This window comes from Giraffa tippelskirchi, chromosome 3, assembly GCF_054371585.1.
Source record: "Giraffa tippelskirchi isolate mGirTip1 chromosome 3, T2T-mGirTip1v1.2.pri, whole genome shotgun sequence".
Taxonomy (NCBI): Eukaryota; Metazoa; Chordata; class Mammalia; order Artiodactyla; family Giraffidae; genus Giraffa; species Giraffa tippelskirchi.
This window is the reverse complement of record NC_137277.1, coordinates 146,755,122-146,774,277: the sequence shown is the minus strand read 5'-3', so window position 1 is coordinate 146,774,277 and position 19,156 is coordinate 146,755,122. Positions and strand designations below refer to the sequence as shown.

At 37.9% G+C, this 19,156-nt stretch overlaps 1 protein-coding gene across 5 annotated transcripts in view; it reads left to right on the top strand.

The window, feature by feature from the left end:
- FTCDNL1 (formiminotransferase cyclodeaminase N-terminal like) overlaps nt 1–19,156 on the top strand; it is an 85,508-nt gene that overhangs the window by 32,174 nt on the left and 34,178 nt on the right. For 3 of the 5 annotated variants that reach the window (XR_014078684.1, XR_014078683.1, XM_081576149.1), the window contains exons 1-4: nt 11,619–11,704; nt 13,815–13,941; nt 16,578–16,673; nt 18,125–18,277. Coding sequence is in view for 2 of the 5 variants with exons in the window: in XM_081576149.1 (XP_081432275.1) it covers nt 13,827–13,941; nt 16,578–16,673; nt 18,125–18,277 (364 nt within the window). In the remaining 3 variants the exon portion in view is untranslated. Of the gene's footprint in view, nt 1–9,017; nt 9,120–11,618; nt 11,705–13,814; nt 13,942–16,577; nt 16,674–18,124; nt 18,278–19,156 lie in introns of those variants that run through there. The other 2 variants (XR_014078682.1, XM_081576150.1) reach the window with 2 other exon arrangements.

Below are 19,156 nucleotides of genomic sequence, written 5' to 3'. Positions count from 1 at the left end.
ATGACAATAAATAATGTTAGTTTCCCCAGCACTGCTCATCATGTGTCTATAGGTTAAGTTTAAAACCATGTTTTACTTTGAGATCAACTGACTCACTCATCACCTTTGCTACAACTGTTGCCTAGTGTTCAACATAAATCAGGTCAGGATTCTGGTTTCACCGAGTTAGTACATTATTTCAGTAAGTGAGGGTTTAGCGTAGGAAAGTAGCATTAAATAGAAATGTTATCCCTTCTTACTTCTTATTGTGGCAGGTTCCAAGTCCTTAACTGATCTCAGTTCTTGTAAATATGAAACTTTTCTGTATGTGTGTATATTCTTTAAAAATTCTCACACTCCAAATACTTTTTATTCCAGTGAATATCAGGCATGGATTTTCATTACCAAAACCATGTTTGAACAAGGTAGCACAAAGGAACCCTCCAAATATGTTTCAAATATTCTTAGTTTGGGCTTCCCAAGTGGCTCAGTGGTAAAGAATTCACCTGCCAATGCAGGAGACTCAGATTCGATCCCTGAGTCAGGAAGATCCCCTGGAGGAGAAAATGGCAACCCACTCCAGTATTCTTGCCTGAGAAATCCCATGGACAGAGGAGCCTGGTGGGCTACAGTCCATGGGGTCGCAGAGAGTTGAACACAATTTACTGACTGAACACACACGCACACGCATGTTGTTAGTTACTTGTATTACCTTAGTTCTGAATTACCTGCAGGGATAGTTTCAGTAAGCAGGAGATATCTGAATCTTTGATAGTACCTAAATATTGGACTTAAGTAGTTCATATATCTACCAAATGGTCATCCTCGTGTTAAAGAGAAAGTTCAGGAGTTCTTGTTTCTAGAAAGAAATAATTAAATACAATAAAAAACAAAAGAACTGAAAAACCTATCTAGAAGCATCATGTCTTGCCAGGAATGGCTTCTGTGTTGGATCAGACTGAAGTAGGTTTAGAAAGATAAAGCCATTTCCCTCAACAATAGCTTTCCCCAACACCCCCAAAAGTTCTGCCAGACTAGCCAAACCAAAATAAACTAAATAAAAACAAGCAGAAAATAAAGATAGAAGTGGATTTCATAATCATTAAAATTATAATGGGCATGGTGAATATTCCAGAAAACGATATACCATGTGGTGAGATCCAAACTCATTTTCTTTGTGGAAAACTTAGCATCTCAAGGAAGATATATTCTGTAGGTCCCCTTCAGGAAAAGACTGTTTAAAAGATATATGATTTATAGAAAGGTTCATAAATTTGAAACCTATACTTTTGAATAGTTAGAAGTAGGTGCTATCCTATGAAATTTGAAGAAGAAAATATTTACAAGTAAAATGAATTCTTCCTATGGAGATTTGTTATATATTGAAAATAAATAGTATTAAGCTTTCAAATGTGACATCTTCTACCTTTGGTGACTAGGAGGAGAAGTTAGAGATGGTCTTATTAGATCGCTAAAAGGTGCCAGGCAACACTATTCAAATCATCCCTCAGTACCATTCCCAGAAAGAGAGTATGGAGGTGAGGTTGTGCTCCTACCCAACAGGATAATTCATAAAATCTTAACCTGTTAGGCTGGAAATGACCTTACAGAACACCTCATCCAGCTCTTTCAACTTATAGATATGGAAACCCAGGTGCAGAAAATCTAAGTCATTTGTCTAATATCATACTGTTGGTGACAGGAGGGAATAAAACTATGACTACTTGATCTCTGGTCTGCAGTTTGTTCCACTATGCAATACTGACTAATCTCTGTATCTACTCAAAGCCAAAAACGTGTTATTCATAGCATTGGCTCCCCACTTACAGAGATAATGTGGGTTAAAGAGAGCTAAATGCCACTGCAATTATTGTCGTTGTGGTTGTTAGATTTCACTTCCTGATCCACCTGCTGGGGCTCTATTTTAAGCCACACAGACAGGCAAAGCAGTCCACTGTCCTGAATGATAAAATAATTACTTTGGGATCAAAACAATTATGTGAAATTTCCTGCAGGAAAATTTCTTCCCTTTTTAACGCCTTGCCTTCTCCCATTTCCCAAAGTAATAACACCTTCTCTTAGGAAGAAACGAGCTTGGGTATCCAATTGTCCTGGGCTGAACCCCACTGACAATTCTTATATTTGAAGAGGTGAACAAAGGAGATGATCAAGTAACCGAATCTTTTAGCATATGGCTATGCTAAGTTTGTCTCATGGAGAAGAGAAGAAGATTGTGTATTGGGATGGGAAAAACCAATAAGAATTATAGCCAATTAAACATTTTGTCAATAAAATTAGATTTTAATTACATCTGTTAGTAGAAATGCTTTTTCTACATCAATAATCCCATGTAGGTTCCCAGTACTGCCCTTAGCATTTGATGCTCCTCATAGTTTGTGCTTGAATATTTTTTCAAGTCAGAGGAGAAAAATTCACATGTTTGAAAAAGAGGAAGAAACTTTAAGTCTATTGTGTCATCTTTCGATTTTACTCTCCTTTAGATTTAGAATAGAGGCATATAAATACATATTTAGGTCAAATGCCCAATGACTTAGTATTAAATCAACAATTTTCAGAGGCTGAAGCTGGATATCATCATAGAATAAACTTATTGGCTAGAAGAAGAAATGTGAAGTGTACTTGCAATTACCCTTTTACAATAAAAAAAAAAATCTCAGTAATAAAATTTTATAAATTTGATATCATGGTATAGGAATAAATATTCATATTATCATCAATCTATTCCCCATTTCTCCATTTAACAACTTAAAAGTTTTTTTTTTTTTTTACATAAGATCATCTGCTTTCACAATCTTCCCAAATTTTGTAACACTTTGCTCTTCTAGTACTTCCAGCATACAAGGAACTTTTAATTCCAGTTGTAGCTGTACATTCAAAGTGAATATTCAAATATTAACCAGTGTGTTAGAATGTCCTTCCTTGTTGGCCTTAAGTGCTCCTTTGCTGACTGTACAGATGCAGATATGACGATGATGACGTAGGTATATGGCTATTTGACTTTCTAAAAGCCAAAGGGCAGGATGTAATTGAAGCCAAATAGAAATTTTGGCCAAATATCAAAAGTCAAAGTCAAATTTCAACTAAGTCCCTAATTCAGAGTTCAGTAGAGCATTTCAATAAGCAAAGAATGTCCAAATTTTTAAAAATAGTTTCTCTATTCTCTTTTTCTCCTTATCTAGAGAAATATTTATAACTAGACATTTCAAACTGAAATCAATGAATTCCTCTAAAAATCCACAAGATGGTGCTATGAAGCGGCATTTAGAAAAATTTTAAAAACCATATGCCTTCTAGGAGCAATTTTTAGGCAAGGCCAAATAAGTACCATTTAATAACATCCACTAGAGATAATATACTATTTTTTTAAAAAGCAAAACCAGATCCATTGATATAAGAAAGGCATACTTCTACTCCTCATATTGCTTTTTAATAATTTATCCCATAGATTATACTTCTGTTAACTCTGTTATTGATCTCAGGTTTTAAGAATATTTTGGAGAGGACTAAGAATTGAACTTGGATCTGAGCAGGCATAAGTCTTAATAGGAAAAGTACTGGAATGAAACAGAGACCAGAGTTCTAATCTCTGCCTTTGACTAGAATTGCCACCTCCAGGCATCATTCCGTCTACTCCCGCTGTTCCTAACCAAGGGCAGTTTTACCTTTGGCAAAGACTAGAGGCATTTTTGTCACAACTTGAGGGGTTTGCTGCTGCTGGCATCTAGTGGGGATAGGTCAAGGAAGCTGCTAGACACTCTACAATGCACAGGACAACCTCCACAACAAAGAATTATCCTCCCCTAAATATTGATAGTGCTAAGATAAAAAAATGACCTATTTGTTCACTCCTTTGTTGGTTTGTCAGTTTTTTCATCAAATAGTTCATATATAATAAGTATCTGCATAAATGGATAAATCTACCCATCAGTCCATTAATTCACTCTTGAACAAATTCTTACAAAGTGTCTACAACTCAAGACTGCACTAAACTCTAGGGATTAAAAAGACAAGAACTACCTTATTCCTGTTGAGTCTAAAGGAAGAAGAGAGACACTTATGAAATAATATAACAATAATATGTGATAAATATTTCAGTGGTAAGATGTTCTGAGAACACAGAAGAGTATGATGAATTTTGGAGAAGATGGCAGAATTCAGGAAGGCGTCCTAGAGGTGGAGATTGTTTACTAGGTGGGTGGAGGGTGGTCATAGAATAAAATTTTGAATAAAGCACAAGCAAAGCCAGAGACATACAGTAGTTCAAAGTATGTTTGGTGAACAGTATACTGTTGTGCTATGAGATTAAGCTAAGGAGGAGGGTTAGGAAAAGGAAAGGAGAAAATCGGTTAAAAGTATATAGATGGGACCCCACAGAGAAGGGTCTTGGATTCCATCTTCCAAACACTGAATTTTTAAAATAGAAGACTGATACTAGACATGGGCTTCCCTGGTGGCTCAGACAGTAAAGGAGCTGCCTGCAATGCAGAAGATCTGGGTTTAATCCCTGAATCAGGAAGATCCCCTAGTGAAGAGAATGGCTACCTACTCCAATATTCTTGCCTGGAGAATTCCGTGGACAGAGGAGCCTAGGGTGGGCTACAGTCCATGGGGTCCCAAAGAGTCAGACATGACTGAGCAACTAACACACATGCACATACACACACACACACTAGACATGTGGCAATCACTTAACTTTTTTAGGTCTGGGTTTCACATCCTTAAAGTGTTTCATGAGCTGTATTTCAGGTTTATTTTTATCTTTAACACTGTTTTATAGTTATAAAGTCAATCTATTAGATATATTAAACACTATATATTCTTTGATTTATATTACAACCATCAAAGTCACAATATCTATAAAGAAAATACCATTTTTCATCTATAAAATTTGTATTATTATAGATATTTTAACTTCATTATAATGAACAAAGTATAATATATTCCTATTAATGTATTTGATGTTTAAGGCTGGACATATTTGAGAAGATCAAGTTATCTTGCAGAATATACAGTCTTCTGATTGGTTTATTCCTATATCAGTAACTATTATAGGTTGACCCAGGATAAATTTTTAAAATATCTTTCCTGCACACAGTCTTCTCTATTTGTACTTTTATCAATGTTTTAAACAATCTAATTAGATTGGAATAGTTAACATATGTTTTATACTTTGAATAATTCAAAAATGTTTTAGGGAAATGAACCATTGGGGTCTTTTAAAAATGTTTTTCATTGAAGTATATAGTTGATTTGCAATGTTGTATTAGTTTCAGGTGTACAGCAAAGTGATTCAGTTTTATATATGATATATATAAAAGAATATTTATATTCTTTTTCAGATTTCTTTCCCATATAGGTAATTACAAAATATTGAGTATAGTTCCCTGTGCTATGCTGTAGACCTCTGTTGTTTATCTATTTTATATATAGTAGTATGTATATGTTCCTCTCAAATTCCTAATTTATCTCTTCTTTCCACCTTTTCCCTTTGGTAACCGTAAGTTTGTTTTCTATGTCTGTGAGTCAGTTTCTGTTCTGTAAATAAGTTTATTTGTATCATTTTTTTAGATTCCACATAGAATGATATCATATGATATTTGCCTTTCTCTGTCTGACTTGCTTCAATTAGTATGATAATCTCTAGGTCCATTCATGTTGGCCTAAAAAACACTGGGGTCTTTTTTATGTCTTACGTCAATAAATGAAGAAAACTCAAAGATTAAGACTTATTTGGATTTCACTTGAGTAAATTAGTAGCTATCAAGTGGATATTTGATCTTGATTTACAAAATGTATTTTTATTGTATATTTTTCACTTAATATTTTAACATTTGTAATTTAAATTCAGCTTTAAAATATGGGTAGCTGAAACCACTGCTACAGACCAGTTCTATTGTCATTCAGAATTTAAGCCCATTGATCAAATGGCGTAACATGAAATAAAAGAAAAAAAATTGAAAGGGGGTTTTCAAAAAAGAAAAATCAGCTCCAGATATAAATAAAATACAGAACTCTCCTATGAGGAACACTGCCGTTCTTTTGCCCCAAATAGGGAAATGAAAATACTGATGTCAAAAGTGACAGAGGCACCGAGAAGGGCTGGGCTGTGTTACAGTCTCCTGAACCCGTCAGCGATAAAGGATCCAAACCACTTTCATCCTTGCCTGTTGTCTGACTATAACTGTCTACTCTATTTGATTGTGTCTTTTTGAGTCTTTTTTTTTCTCCTTCCCCCGAATCTTTATCCTTCTGGTTTCTGTACCACATTTCCACAAGTATTGATTAAAACCCTTGATGGATCATTTCAGATTTGAAGATCCATTCGTATTTATTTTCCTCCACAGAAAAATACTATTAAAACCCATCCAATAATTTTAAAAAGTAGTGTGGATTTTCTACAGTGCTTGTGTTTTGAGACAGTATCATGGATTCGATTCAATATAGAAGGTTAATCTTCAAAAGATGAGACCTTAGTATGATGTCACAAAAAGAGTTTCAAACCCCAGAAAAGTAGTTGAACAAGTCAGTTGTTTTCAAAGGCACCTTAGAGTTCAGAGGGCCCATGGAAGCAGCAGTTAGGGGGTTAAAGTGCAGGACTGCAGGGACACCCCACTGCCTAGCCTAACCCTACTTTATCACAAACTCTGCTTCCAACCCTACTGCCTATTTGTTCCAGGTCCGACACTGTTTGAACAAACATTACAAGAATTTCTAAGGTCCCTTCCGACCTGAGATTCTATGAGTTTTTATTTTCAAATCTTTTTTTAAAAACACAGAACTTCAAGTAAGATTTCAATAATAACTGAGAGGCACAAAGTAGGATAAAGAAAATATTAAAAATAACAGTACCAAAAGTTTTTAACTTTTCCACTTTTTCCTCTGAAATTAGACATTTTTTATTTAAATGTAATGAGAAGACACGATTTTAAAAAGTTAAATCCTTTCAAACACTGAACCAGACAGTAAAAGACAAACAAATCAGCAGTACAAATCCAGAAGGTTCAAAATCCCTTGAACCTTCAGTTTGAATTCCCTGCAGAGACAGACCTTGCAGATCTGCCCAAGAGCAGGAGAACTGGTTCTCTCCTTTTCAGAGCAAGGGATGGCTCCGAACACACGTGGGAATTAGGGCCTGCAGACATCACAGGATGCTTCTGCTCAGGGTCTCAGATTCCTGTGCATGCAAGAGGTTATCCTGTTGGTGTCAATAAGAGCTGGCATTCACTTGCATGTACCTAGGACATTAAACAACAATAACACAAAAGTGCCTACAAGTGCACAGAGCATGACTGAACACTACTGGACTGTCTGTCACAAGATGTGTCATTTTTCTTAATAAAAGTTGGCAGTCATCACCTACTAGTTGGATTTCTTAAGTAGATACTGATTAAACCTCATAATGCACCAAAAATTCATGTTACTTAGGGGAAATGTTTCTAAACATTCTCAGCGTTTTTGTGGATAAAGATACATTTTATGAATTACTGTAGTCTCATAAATTAAGACAAATTTTCAGCAAAAACTCAAAGTCAATTTTAGGGATCGCTCTTCCTCTGCAGTACAAACAATAGGTTTTTTTTTTTTTTTAAACAGCTTTGGAGAGAGGCTCTGGGAGACACTTCTTTCCATTTGACACCTAGGCTGCATAATGAAGGAATGCATAAAGAAATGACCATGTGGAAGGCAAAAAAGGAAAGGAATGAGTTAAAGGATGAATAGATCATAGACTTACTTTTTTTTGGCTAGTTATAGGAGATATTCCAGCTATGAAGGAATAGAATGCATAACAAGGGATTCCAACTTAAGCTAGTAACTATGCTTACATTGTAGTCTACTGGTCTTTCATGATAAAGAGATCAGTCAACTAAAGAGGAAGAATCCAGTCCATGTTGTGTAAAGGGAAAGATATTTCCCAAATATTACTAAAGATTAAAACTTGTTAATTCTGGCAATTTCTCTGTCTTTTTTTTTCCCCTTCATTAAGACAAAAATGGCTAGAGATCCATTTCCCATGATTAAAGGTAAAAATGTAAGGCCAATGGAATTATTTCTCTTAGTTATTGTAACTTCTTTCCGGATATCAAGCTCCTTTCCTTTGTTTAAAATAAATGAATAACACAGTTTCCCCACGCTAAATAAGGCAGCAGTGAAGCCTGTTTGCTATTTAGAAAATGACTAATAGAACACATATTCCATAATATCACATAATTCAAATAATTTAATCCAAACAAGTAAATCCGCTTCTGCACTTAACTTGTCCCAGAGTGACAACTAAAGTCGCTCTTTTTTAATTCTTCATTTGTCAAACCACATTTATATGAAAGAAGAAACAAAATTCTTCTCAAGTTCCCAGAGGAGGGAAGAAGGCAGAATGAAATCTGACATAGTGCAAAAATATGGTGAAAGTGTAATCTTAGAAAAATTGCACAGGGAATTAGACTTCTTTTTTCCTCTTTTTTTCCTGCACTGCTTGGGATCTTAGTACCCACCCGAAGAATCAAACTGTGCTCCCTGCTGTGGAAGCTCAGAGTTCTAACCACTGGACTGTCTATCTTTCCAAGAGAAATTTTCTACTCATATTTCTCCGAACACGGATAAATGCTAAGAATATGATAGGAGAAAATGATTCATTGTATTAATTAAAATGTTCTTTAAAACATTATTTCAAAATTCCATAGCACAATAGGAAGCTTTCTGATTACCATATTCTGAAATGCATCAGGTAAGTAGGTAGTAAAATGGATTGTTAGTAGAGTTGATTCTTTTGCTTGTCCTAATAAGGATTTGCCTTCAAATTGGCCAAGTCTCCTATACATGAAACTCTTGTGTGTGTCATGTGAGTTGCTCAGTCGTGTCTGACCCCCTGCGACCCCTTGGACTGTAGCCCGTCAGGCTCCTCTGTCCATGGAATTCTCCAGGCAAGAATAATGAAACTCTTGAACAAACTATAAATTATATGTATCTGCTGGCCTGGAAATTTCTACCCTTGATATTTTTGATTTTGTTGCCCATTTCAGGGGCAGAAGAGAGGATGTAGGCAAGGCAGAGTGGCATAGTTTCTTCTCAACCCTACAATCAGAAACGGGCTGGCACGGAGGGGAACACAACCACAGGGTGAGGTGAGTGTGACTGAGCTGACAAGTGCAAAACAGGCTCCTGATGTTACTTAAAATTTTGATATTTTGTTCAGCATTGATTTATTGTTTTGTATTGACTTCTTAAAGTATTGCATTACTGCAGTTTTTGGCACCCCTTGTATTTTGTGCCTGAGCCGAATGGCTCCCTCACTCACCCTAGTCCCAGCTCCACTCAAGCAGCACTGGGCTCTGGATTCAAGTGCATTTGCGGAGCCCCGCCTGAGCGCAGCCTCCCTCTTTGACCCGCCTCAACTCTGATGGACCAAGAACAAGAACTGTTTTCTGTCTGCTTGCAAAAATGAAAATGAAGAATATAGAAAAGTGTCCTTTTGTCTCATAGGGAAGCTATGGGAGTGTTTGGAAGCAGTTGTCATTGTTGGAAGTGACACTGGGACTTTGAGCTGTTCTCTTTCCAGTACTTACTTGTTTCTGGACAGAATCCACAACCAGCAAAACAACTAATGCCCAGAATGTGGATTTACAGCAGGAGAAATGAGGAATCAAAGTAACACATTAACCCAAAAAGTATGAAAATGTCCCTCCGAAGCATGCTAAGTTAAACAAAAATGAGATGTTTAATATACGTAATTGTAAATATGACGTACACTCTTTTAAAACAGGGCAGAATTACATGTGATAAACTAACACTGGGTAATTTTCCATTCCTGAAGACAGCAAAAGACTTTCAATCTCAATGCTAAACTTCTCATCAGCCTTGCTGCTATCCGTCTCCTTGTCTTTTTCAAAAAGATATGCTTACAGTCCTCAGGCAGGGGCAGAGGCTGCCCCTCTTCTAAAAGAACCCTGGGCCCTGCTTTCTCTCCATTTGTGTTTGACATGACTAGAGTGGAGAAAAGGACAAGGTTTACAGAGTAACTCCTCTGTGTTGATGCTTTCAGAGGCCTTATCTTACTTGATGCCCCAGCAGTTCTGGAAGCGAGAGTGATTCTCACAAAGAGGATTAGGAGATATGGCGAGGAAGATTTAGTCCTGGCAGATGCTATAGCTATAACCGTGAAGCCCGTGTCTTCTCTGGAGGGATATGAGAAGACTAGGTGTAGTGTTACTCCTCTGTCTTTTGTTTTAGCAAGTTATCTCATGGGATTGTTGGAAAGGTGAAAAATAAGGGCTTCACTTCTATTGTCCTCCATGGAAAGAAACTTTGGATACTTCGGTACTTTTTGGAAACTGGAAGTTAAAGCTATGGGCAATAAGAATTTCTAGAAAGAAGAGAAAGGTAGGGATGTTGATCTGGTTAAAGAGCTCTCAAAATTATCTGCTGACATTAGATAACAGACATTAACATGCATATAAATCTATTTTATACATTTTCTATGCAGAGTCAATAGGAAAAAAACCCTCAAATATATATTTAATTCCTTAGGGTCTCAAAGCTCTTTGAGGATTTAAACTGATAAACCAACCTCAAAGGGACTGATTCTTGCAACTAAAACACAGACACCTCTGGGGTGAAATGTGGCAACAGTTTGACAGGCATAGCAGTAGCTTAGGCCAGAAAGGATTTATCCAATTAAAATTATGGGATGAATTTTGGCTGGCAGAATGTAATTACCAGCCTTGGAAAGGATCCAGGATCCTGAGGTTAACACCCCTCCTCTTGCCAACAACCCTCCTACCTGCCAACACTCTGAGATGGAGAAGGCTGGATCTGACACAATCGCACATAATACTGTTGTGACATCTAAGTACAATGATGATGATGTGAGAAGCATCATGAACCTGATTTTTTTTAACACTCATTATGTTACTTATTTTTATGCCACATTAGGCTAGAAACCAAATGTCCACATAAATGTTAATTTCCTCAAATCTGTGTTTAAAAAGTATAATTAGAAAATAAAAAATAGATTTAAAAATTAATGTATTCCGCCCAAGTAGTTATTTAGTGATTATTTCACTTCAGGAACAAAATTGGATCAAAATGGTGACATTTAATCCTTGTTACATTAAAAAGAAAAAAAGCAGGTCCTGATTTTTTTTTTTTGGAAGAGAAATGTATTCTCAAGGTTCACTGGCATAGAAAAAAGGGAAATGCTTAATGCCTGGTTCCTACTCGTTGTAATTTTGACTAAACGGGTATATGCTTTTGTCTTGGTCCAGATCATATTCACAGTCGGTCGCGGACAGTGTTTCTCAGGAGGGAATTTATCAAAGGGGTGTGGGGGAGGGGTAAGGCGGGGGAGGAACGTGTGTGTCTGTGTAAATAGAGAAAAGAGCCCCCTGCTGGTGTACGATCAATGAGTAATGACCTCATCATTAGGTTCTAATTCTCTTTTAAAAAGTCATTCATTTACAAGACAACCGTGGAGAGTTCCAAGTAAAAGCAGTCTGGGTGGAAAGGCACTTCTGGAAGAAAGGTTAAGCTCTCCGGGACGCAGCACGCGGTCGTGTCGGGTAGAGTCAGGAAGGAAGCTCAGAGCCCAGTAAGCGGGCGGTGGGGCTGGAGTGCGCCCGGGAGGCGGGGCCGGCGGCGGAAGCGGCGCACTGGTCACGCGCGGCGACTGGGGCTCGGCGCTGTCCTACCCCGCCGCCATCCGCGCGCGCAGGTGGGTCCTCCGCAAACCGCGGAACAGCCGAGGTGGCTGCAAGCTCGACACGGGCCCCCGGTAGCGCCGCAGCCGGCCGCCCCTGGCTCCCGGCCCCGCCTCCCGCGGACGCTGATCCCCTTGCTGGTTTCCCCCGGGGCCCACAGCGAGTCCCTCGGTTTTACCCCTCGGCCCACCCCTCGTCTCACGTGGCTCTGGGCCACTCCACGCTAGAACCCGCGAGGGGCCGCTCAGGGAGTGCCAGTGGCGGCGTCTGCCCCACACTGCGCTATGCCTCCTGGACGAGCCTCTGCGGCCCTAAAAGTGCTAACGGTGGTGCGTGCGCCGGACGCAGGTGATGTGGCAGAGCCATTAGGGCCTGCTGTGCTCCGCGCAGGTCCATCCAGTTCCTCCGAGGGAGGCAGGTTTTGGGTCTCTAGCCGGAAGTAATCCCAAAGGTGATCGAAGGGGTGGGCGAATTACGATCATCCTCTCAAACCACAGGTGTTTGGGATCTTGCTCGGGGTCAAATTCTTAGAGGAAGAGGAGGAAGAGAAAGACTTGCCCTTTCTACTAATAAGCCTGAGTGCTCGCCAAAAGCCTGATATTGCCGCTACTTTCAGCTTTTGCAGTGAAGGTCGATTTTTCTAACACCATCTTTGTGTGATTTAGCTGTCCACAGGGAATCAAAATGTGGAATGAGAGGATGAAACTAATCCTTTCTTTTGCACTGTTAGGGGTTGCCATAAACACCATTTGTTAAAAAGCATAATTATGTTGGGAAAGTGCCTGATGAGACAATTAAGCTACATAAACACACTGAAAACAAATGAAAGCCAGAAGACGCCCACACCCCTTGTGTAAAGCAATTTTTTGTTTACATAGAAACGAGAGAGGTCTGAGCTGCTCTATTGCAGCAGTTATTAATGTCTACAGAAGCCTAATGACCCTGTTTTTCCTGAATTTTCAGTCGTGAGATGATGGTCACAATGTGAAAACTTGAACTAACGGTGAAGCCCTGTTATCTCCTCTTGGGTTAAAATGATCAGGCCAACGAACAGTCCTAGTGAACAGAAGCCATTGGATTTATACACGGAGAACACTATTAATTACACCACAGCATGTTAGCTTTAACTTATGAGTTTAATGTGTGTCTCAGAGTTGTACACCATTCTCTGCCGTATCCCTCACAGGGAGGACTTGACCTGTCACAAAATGTTCCACAGTAAAATTCACTGAATGAGCTCAAGAGTTTATTCACTTTTAGCTATATTTAAAAGGGGTGGAAATACGATGACCTGATCTTAAAAAGGGGGAATTTTTTTGTTTTGCAATGTTTAAACTTAAGTTCATAATATTATTTGAAGTTTGGAAAGATAACTAGTTGAAAATACCCTTCTGGGGTACTGAAGAAAGTCAAAGCAACCTCCAAAACTTGTATGATGATTCCATTTTCAAAGAAATCAGTCACATTTTTGGCTGATTATTGAGTAACATATCCAAGTACTCCATGTCAGCTTTCAGTTCAATGTACAAAGTCCTGTGAAAGATTTTAAACTGATTTAGGGACTATGGAGATCCAAGTACAAGAGGAACTTAGTCAAATAGTTGTCATTTAAAACCTCCAAGTGAATCTCCATTATTTGTTCATGTACTATCCATGGCATGGCTAGTGGAGGTACCCTTTCTGTTAGAATAGTTTTTGTAAGAATCAGCATACTAAGTAAGCTCTCATTTCTCTTTTCTGTATTTCCCCAATAATCTTATTTAACAAAAGTATCATACTTCAAAAACGGGATTAAACTGTAGAAGGCAATATTTAAAAGGGAGTGACATACTGTAATGAAAAAGTTTCCCATGACAGAATTCAGATTGAGTAACTTGATGGATATTTTCTAGTGTATTACTGTCTTCACATGTTCATATGTGCATGACCACATGTGCATGGTTTTTTGGCTGAGTCAATGAGAGATATTATCCTTTAGGTGTTACCTATGAATGAAATAGTAAAGTATTCATGTTATGACTACCTGGTTTCCAAACAGCTATGACTTTTTAAATGTTTAATGAATGTGAAAATATGAATAAACTGTAGAAACCAAAATAAAGATTTGTTTTTCTCCTATTCTAGAAGAAAATCACCATGTCTTCTTGCCGAGTGGGGCTCCGTTTGGCTGCCTGTTTATTAAACATTTCAGAAGCCAGAAAAAAGTACATTGTTGAGAACATAGCGAAAGCTGCTCTTCTTGAAAGAAATGGTAGGAACAACAGGCAACAGATGTGAATATGTAGTGTTTTGATAATAAGAATAATGTTTTTATTCTGCTGATAATGTCCATAGAACACACTTCTGCTTTCTTCCTGAATTTTCTCCCTTGTTCTTGGGCTATCATAGCTTGGCTCCACAATGCTGAGATAGATCACTTACTCAGATGTGCACATACATTCTCTTCCAAATGCCTGCATACCATCCACAAGTATATTTCTTCACATTGGAGAGAGTGTCTGAAATGCACATTGTTCAGGATATTGACAGACTCCTGAAGAGGATATACAGGCTTAATGTTTCCCTCATGGGCCATGTGTATGATCGTTAATAGAATGAGCATAATTCATTATGCTTTTTATTCAGCAGGTTAAATAAAAAATAAACTTGTCAAATACCGAAAGTATTCCTGCCAGCAAAGCCCAGGCTGTCATTACAGCATTAATATTTCTTCTCCATTTTCTCCGTATAAAGACTCTTAGGCATTTAAGTGATGTATGTAAGATCATTCAGCTGTTCAGATTCAGAAGACTGAAACTCAAGTCTCCTTTACCCCCGGACCAGTATTTACTATTAGAGATGCTACTCTTTCTCTCTTTTCTTAACCTTTGTTAAAATGTTCATATGATGACATATAGTTCTAGATATTATTTGTTTTGACTTTCACACATACAAAAAACATAGTGTATTTACAGGTTTACCATCACTTAAATACAAAAGCTTTGTAATTAAATCAACAGCTTTTTGGCAAGAGGTGAGTATTAGGGTCATAGCCCTGAAGCATTTGAAACAGTCTATTTTAATTTCTGATTTGATTATTGCTTTTCATGAGAGAGAGGTGCTTTTCCTAGGCCCATTTCTAACACTGAGTACATTTAAGTTACCATCTAGCAACTTTGAGGGGCTAGGAATGTCTGTGAAAATTCCTGATAATTGCTGATAAGAAAACTCCTCTGGAGTCAGCATGCAGCTGTGCTTATGCATTCTCTTTGTGGGAAGAGCCAGCTTGGGCCCCACATTGTCAGATAGTACATCTAATGGGATTGGGTGAATGTGCAGAGACACATTCTGTGATTGAGTGACTGGGCAGAGACATTTGTGGAAGTCACACACTGATGGACGCTTGGGTCTCAACTCACAGTTTTTATCAGCTTATTAGTGGCAGCAGCTCAAATGGAATTATAGCTATTATACTCCATTACAAATACCAAACAATTTACTTCTGCTGAGATTCATACTGACAGCTCCTCCTGCCAGAAGTAATTTTTTTTCTATATGCATGCTTAAGAAATTGCAGGAGAGAGTGTTTCATTCTTTCAGCATTTGAATCAATTGAATCATATGAAACTGAGAATAAAAGCTTTTCAGAAGAAGATTTTGGATGAAAAAAAAATTATCTCTTTTCTTCTAAAAGCTAAAGTATGTTGAAAAAAATACATAAAAAGGAGGTTGTATGATCTCATTCCTGCTCTGTCTTTCATAGTTTTAAAAATGCAGGGAAGGTAGCACTAGTTAAGAAAATGACCTGCTGTTTTACAGACACTTTAAAGGCATTTATTTTTAAGTGAGTGGAATCAAACTATATCACCTATATTTTTTCCAATTAAGCAATGTGAAAACATTTAAATGGTCTGAAAGGTCTTATGTAAAGAAAGCTGAGTTATAAATTTTAGACCTACACCAGGGTAGGTCTCTGTAGATGCTCATTTGGCTATGAGTGAGTGACATAAGTTTATCTTTTCACATTATTAAAATTAATAGCATAAGGCTGCTGTAAGCTCTGTAGTTCCGTATGTAACTTATTTTCCCTCTCCTTGAAAAGATTAATTGTTAAGCTGCCAGGGGACAGGGCGACAAAGGTATAATGGCATAGTGAAAGGCTTAATTACCGCCTGAAAACTTTTGTCCTTCACTTTGAATTTGCTTTTGTAGGCATACGAGGAACTTTTAAGGAGCTTGAGCAAGGCTTATAAACTTCAAAAATAAGTACGAGGTTATGGGTGGCCACCATACAAGGGTATGGCAGCTTTCTCCTCCAGGTTACACATTTCAGTGAGTCACACGTGGCTGAAGGCTGGAAGTCGTTAACATCTGAAGGCTGTTGGTGGCCTTTGAAAAGGAGATGCTGGAGTCAGGACGGTTTCTAATAGGCAGGTGCATGTATCCCAGGAACCTCTGTTCTAGGCACTAATTGGCCTATCCTAGTTTTTCCAGATGTTATTTTTTGATCCAGTTTGATCTCTGGGTTTGGAAGGAAAAATTGACAAGGCGTAGATGAGATTGAAAGGGAACAGAATTTAGTGTGATACGATTTGGTAATAGAAGAGGCTATCATCTTGGACTGAGTTAAGAGAACTTCGACAAATTCAGAAGCAAGTGCAAGAGAAGGTCTCTCACAGACACCGAAGCCTAGTATCTGAGCTGAGCCATCCGATTCTGAAGGAAGACAATGTAGGAAGTGGACATTGCTGTCTATGAATTTCATGACTAGTCAGTGTCACTTCAGAGGTCACCCCTTCTCCCAAATTTTTCTGTTAAGCTAAATTTTGTTGTATCAAGAAAAATAAAGTATTAAAGTTTCACCAGAGAAAAAAACTTCTTGCATTTATCTGTTGTTTTTATATATAGGACAGAGACATCCTGAAGTATCAGTGCTCAATATATTTTCTGATCCAGAGTACAATAGATCAGTCATTACAATAGCAGCTTCTATTGATGAGTTAGGTAAGATTTCAGTTTCTTTTTCTATCTATGTCTTTTGGGGAAGGGTCGGCTTCCAGTAGAACCAAATGCTCCTTAATCATTGATTTCCTGTGTTAATCTGAATACCCTTCTCCATACATAAGATGTCTACCTCAAAACTGCATTTCATCGTTTTTCTGAACAGGTACATCTTTGAGATATGCATTTCCCACTTCCTCTTCATTAAAATGAATCTTGGGGTCCAGTATTTAATAACGTTCTTTCCCTGAAGATGATCACATATTTTTTGTGGTTAAGAAAAATATCTTCAGGTTTTAACCTGTGAAGTCATAGTGTTGAATTTGATTTCACTGATAAGTTGATTTGAAATGAAACATGATAAGCAGTTGTGTTTTGAGTCAGGAGCCTGAAATCTTGAGATGGTCCACTGGGTGAAATGAAATGGGTTTCGTGTGTCCTGTTGTAAGGTTTAGTGGGACAGCTTGAATTTGAAGGATCATACTTGATTAAACAAAAATCTGTATTATCCTTAGCATTGCTTGGTAAAGAATTTAAATTATTTTCAGATAAACTTGGTTTCAATTTAGCAGATTGTCTTTTCTCAAAAGGTATGTTTGTTTGGAAAGCAAAGAGCTGATGGATAATTCTCAGCAAATGCAGGACCAAAATGGTCATACTGCACTGCTAATGAAAACTCAAGAGTAATAACACTCTGAGGTGTCTGTATGTATTTAGATAGAATAATTTAATGAACCTGAAGAAGGAAATGGCAACCCACTCCAACATTCATGCCAGGATAATTCCACGGACAGAGGAGCCTGGCAGGCTACAGTCCATGGCGTTGCAAAGAGTTGGACAAGATTGAAGCTACTTAACACACACACACAATTTAATGAAAATCTAGTTATAAGAACAAAACTAAAATACATACGGTATACTTTTAAAAATGTATTTTTGTCTTTGTTGTTCAGTCACTAAGTCATGTCTGACTCTTTGCATGAACTATAGCATACCAGGCCTGACTGTCCCTCGCTATCTCCTGGAGTTTGCCCAAGTTCATGTTCATTGAATTGGTGATGTTTGTCTATTTTAATATATTTTAATATAAACTCAAAAAATATTCTGAAGATAACAAAGAATTTTATCATTAATTTGATAAAGTTGAAAAAATTGAAAGTAACCAATTGTAAAAAAAAGATACAAAGTTTTTTTAAGACCAATAAACTTTGCTTACTTCTTCTACTTTGGGAAGTAAAGAGTTGGAAGAAATGTGAAACTTTATGACACTTGGGAGGTGGGGAGAGGGAAAATGTTGGATCTTACATTTTTCTTTATTTTGGATAAAAAAATCAATCTTCTATACATTTTACGAAAGGAAAACAAACTGGTAGGACAATAATAATTATAGCTGCTTCTTTAGATGCAATTGAGATGTTAATGATTTTATTTTTTTTTAATTTTACAATTTTAAGGCAATTCCGTTCTGGCTGCCTGCTTGGAAGCCTTCCAGTCTGTCGATATGGAGGTTCAGGAGGGGATCCATCCTTGCCTGGGAGCAGTGGACCTGATTCCCATTTACCCTCTCTCTGGTGTCGGAGTAGAAGAGTGTGGAGCTGTGGCCAGAAGTAAGAGAAAGTTTGTGGGAAGTGTGTTATTCCTTAATGGAAACCATTTTTACAAATCAGAACAGCTTGTGACAATATAATCACTCCTCAGTTCCCTGGGAAAAATCGACCTTGAAGAATTGTGTCAACAATAGGCTTTCATGGGTTGCAGTGGCACACACTGTGTCTTTGTGACTCATCCTTCCACTTTACAGCCCACGACGCGGTGGAACACTCAATGCTGTGGGATGCGGCCAATCAATCATTGTGTCCCCTTACAAATCCACGATGGACCATGAGGAAACAACACTAGTTTTTAATGAGTTCCTTAGACTCTTCAGGGCAGAACGATGGTGTGTTTCGCCCATCTGTGTTCTATTTTCTTGAGCAGGGGTAATGATGAGGTTGAAAACCCACTTAAATGTTAACTCCTACCCCTTTTTCCTCTGATTTTTTTTTCTTCTCTTTTTTTCTTGTGCACAACTCTCTTTAAGATTTTCTTTAGAACTGAACTGTCACATGCTTGATTTCAGCCCCAGGGGTAAGTTTAATTTGGAAAATTTGAGCTATGTCACTTAAGGTGTTTTTGAATTAAGCAAATTGGGAGAGAAGAAAGACCTTTTGCCTGGACTGTCTCGCTGGTTAATTATGAGATTCAGAGGCCTATAAGCTTTGGGGGAAAGTCCACTTTAGGATGATTGCAGACTTCTCTCTATGACCTCAGAAATCCTCTGCGGTATTGCCTCATTTTTAGGTAACAGGGAGGTGTGTAACATTTGGAATGTAGATTTGGACTCTAGCTGAGCTACGTCAAGCCCTAGAAATAGGAAAGGAGGCTTGTTTCCAAAGGTGTACCTCACTGCTTGTGCTGCATTTTTAACATGACCTGACAATCTGTGG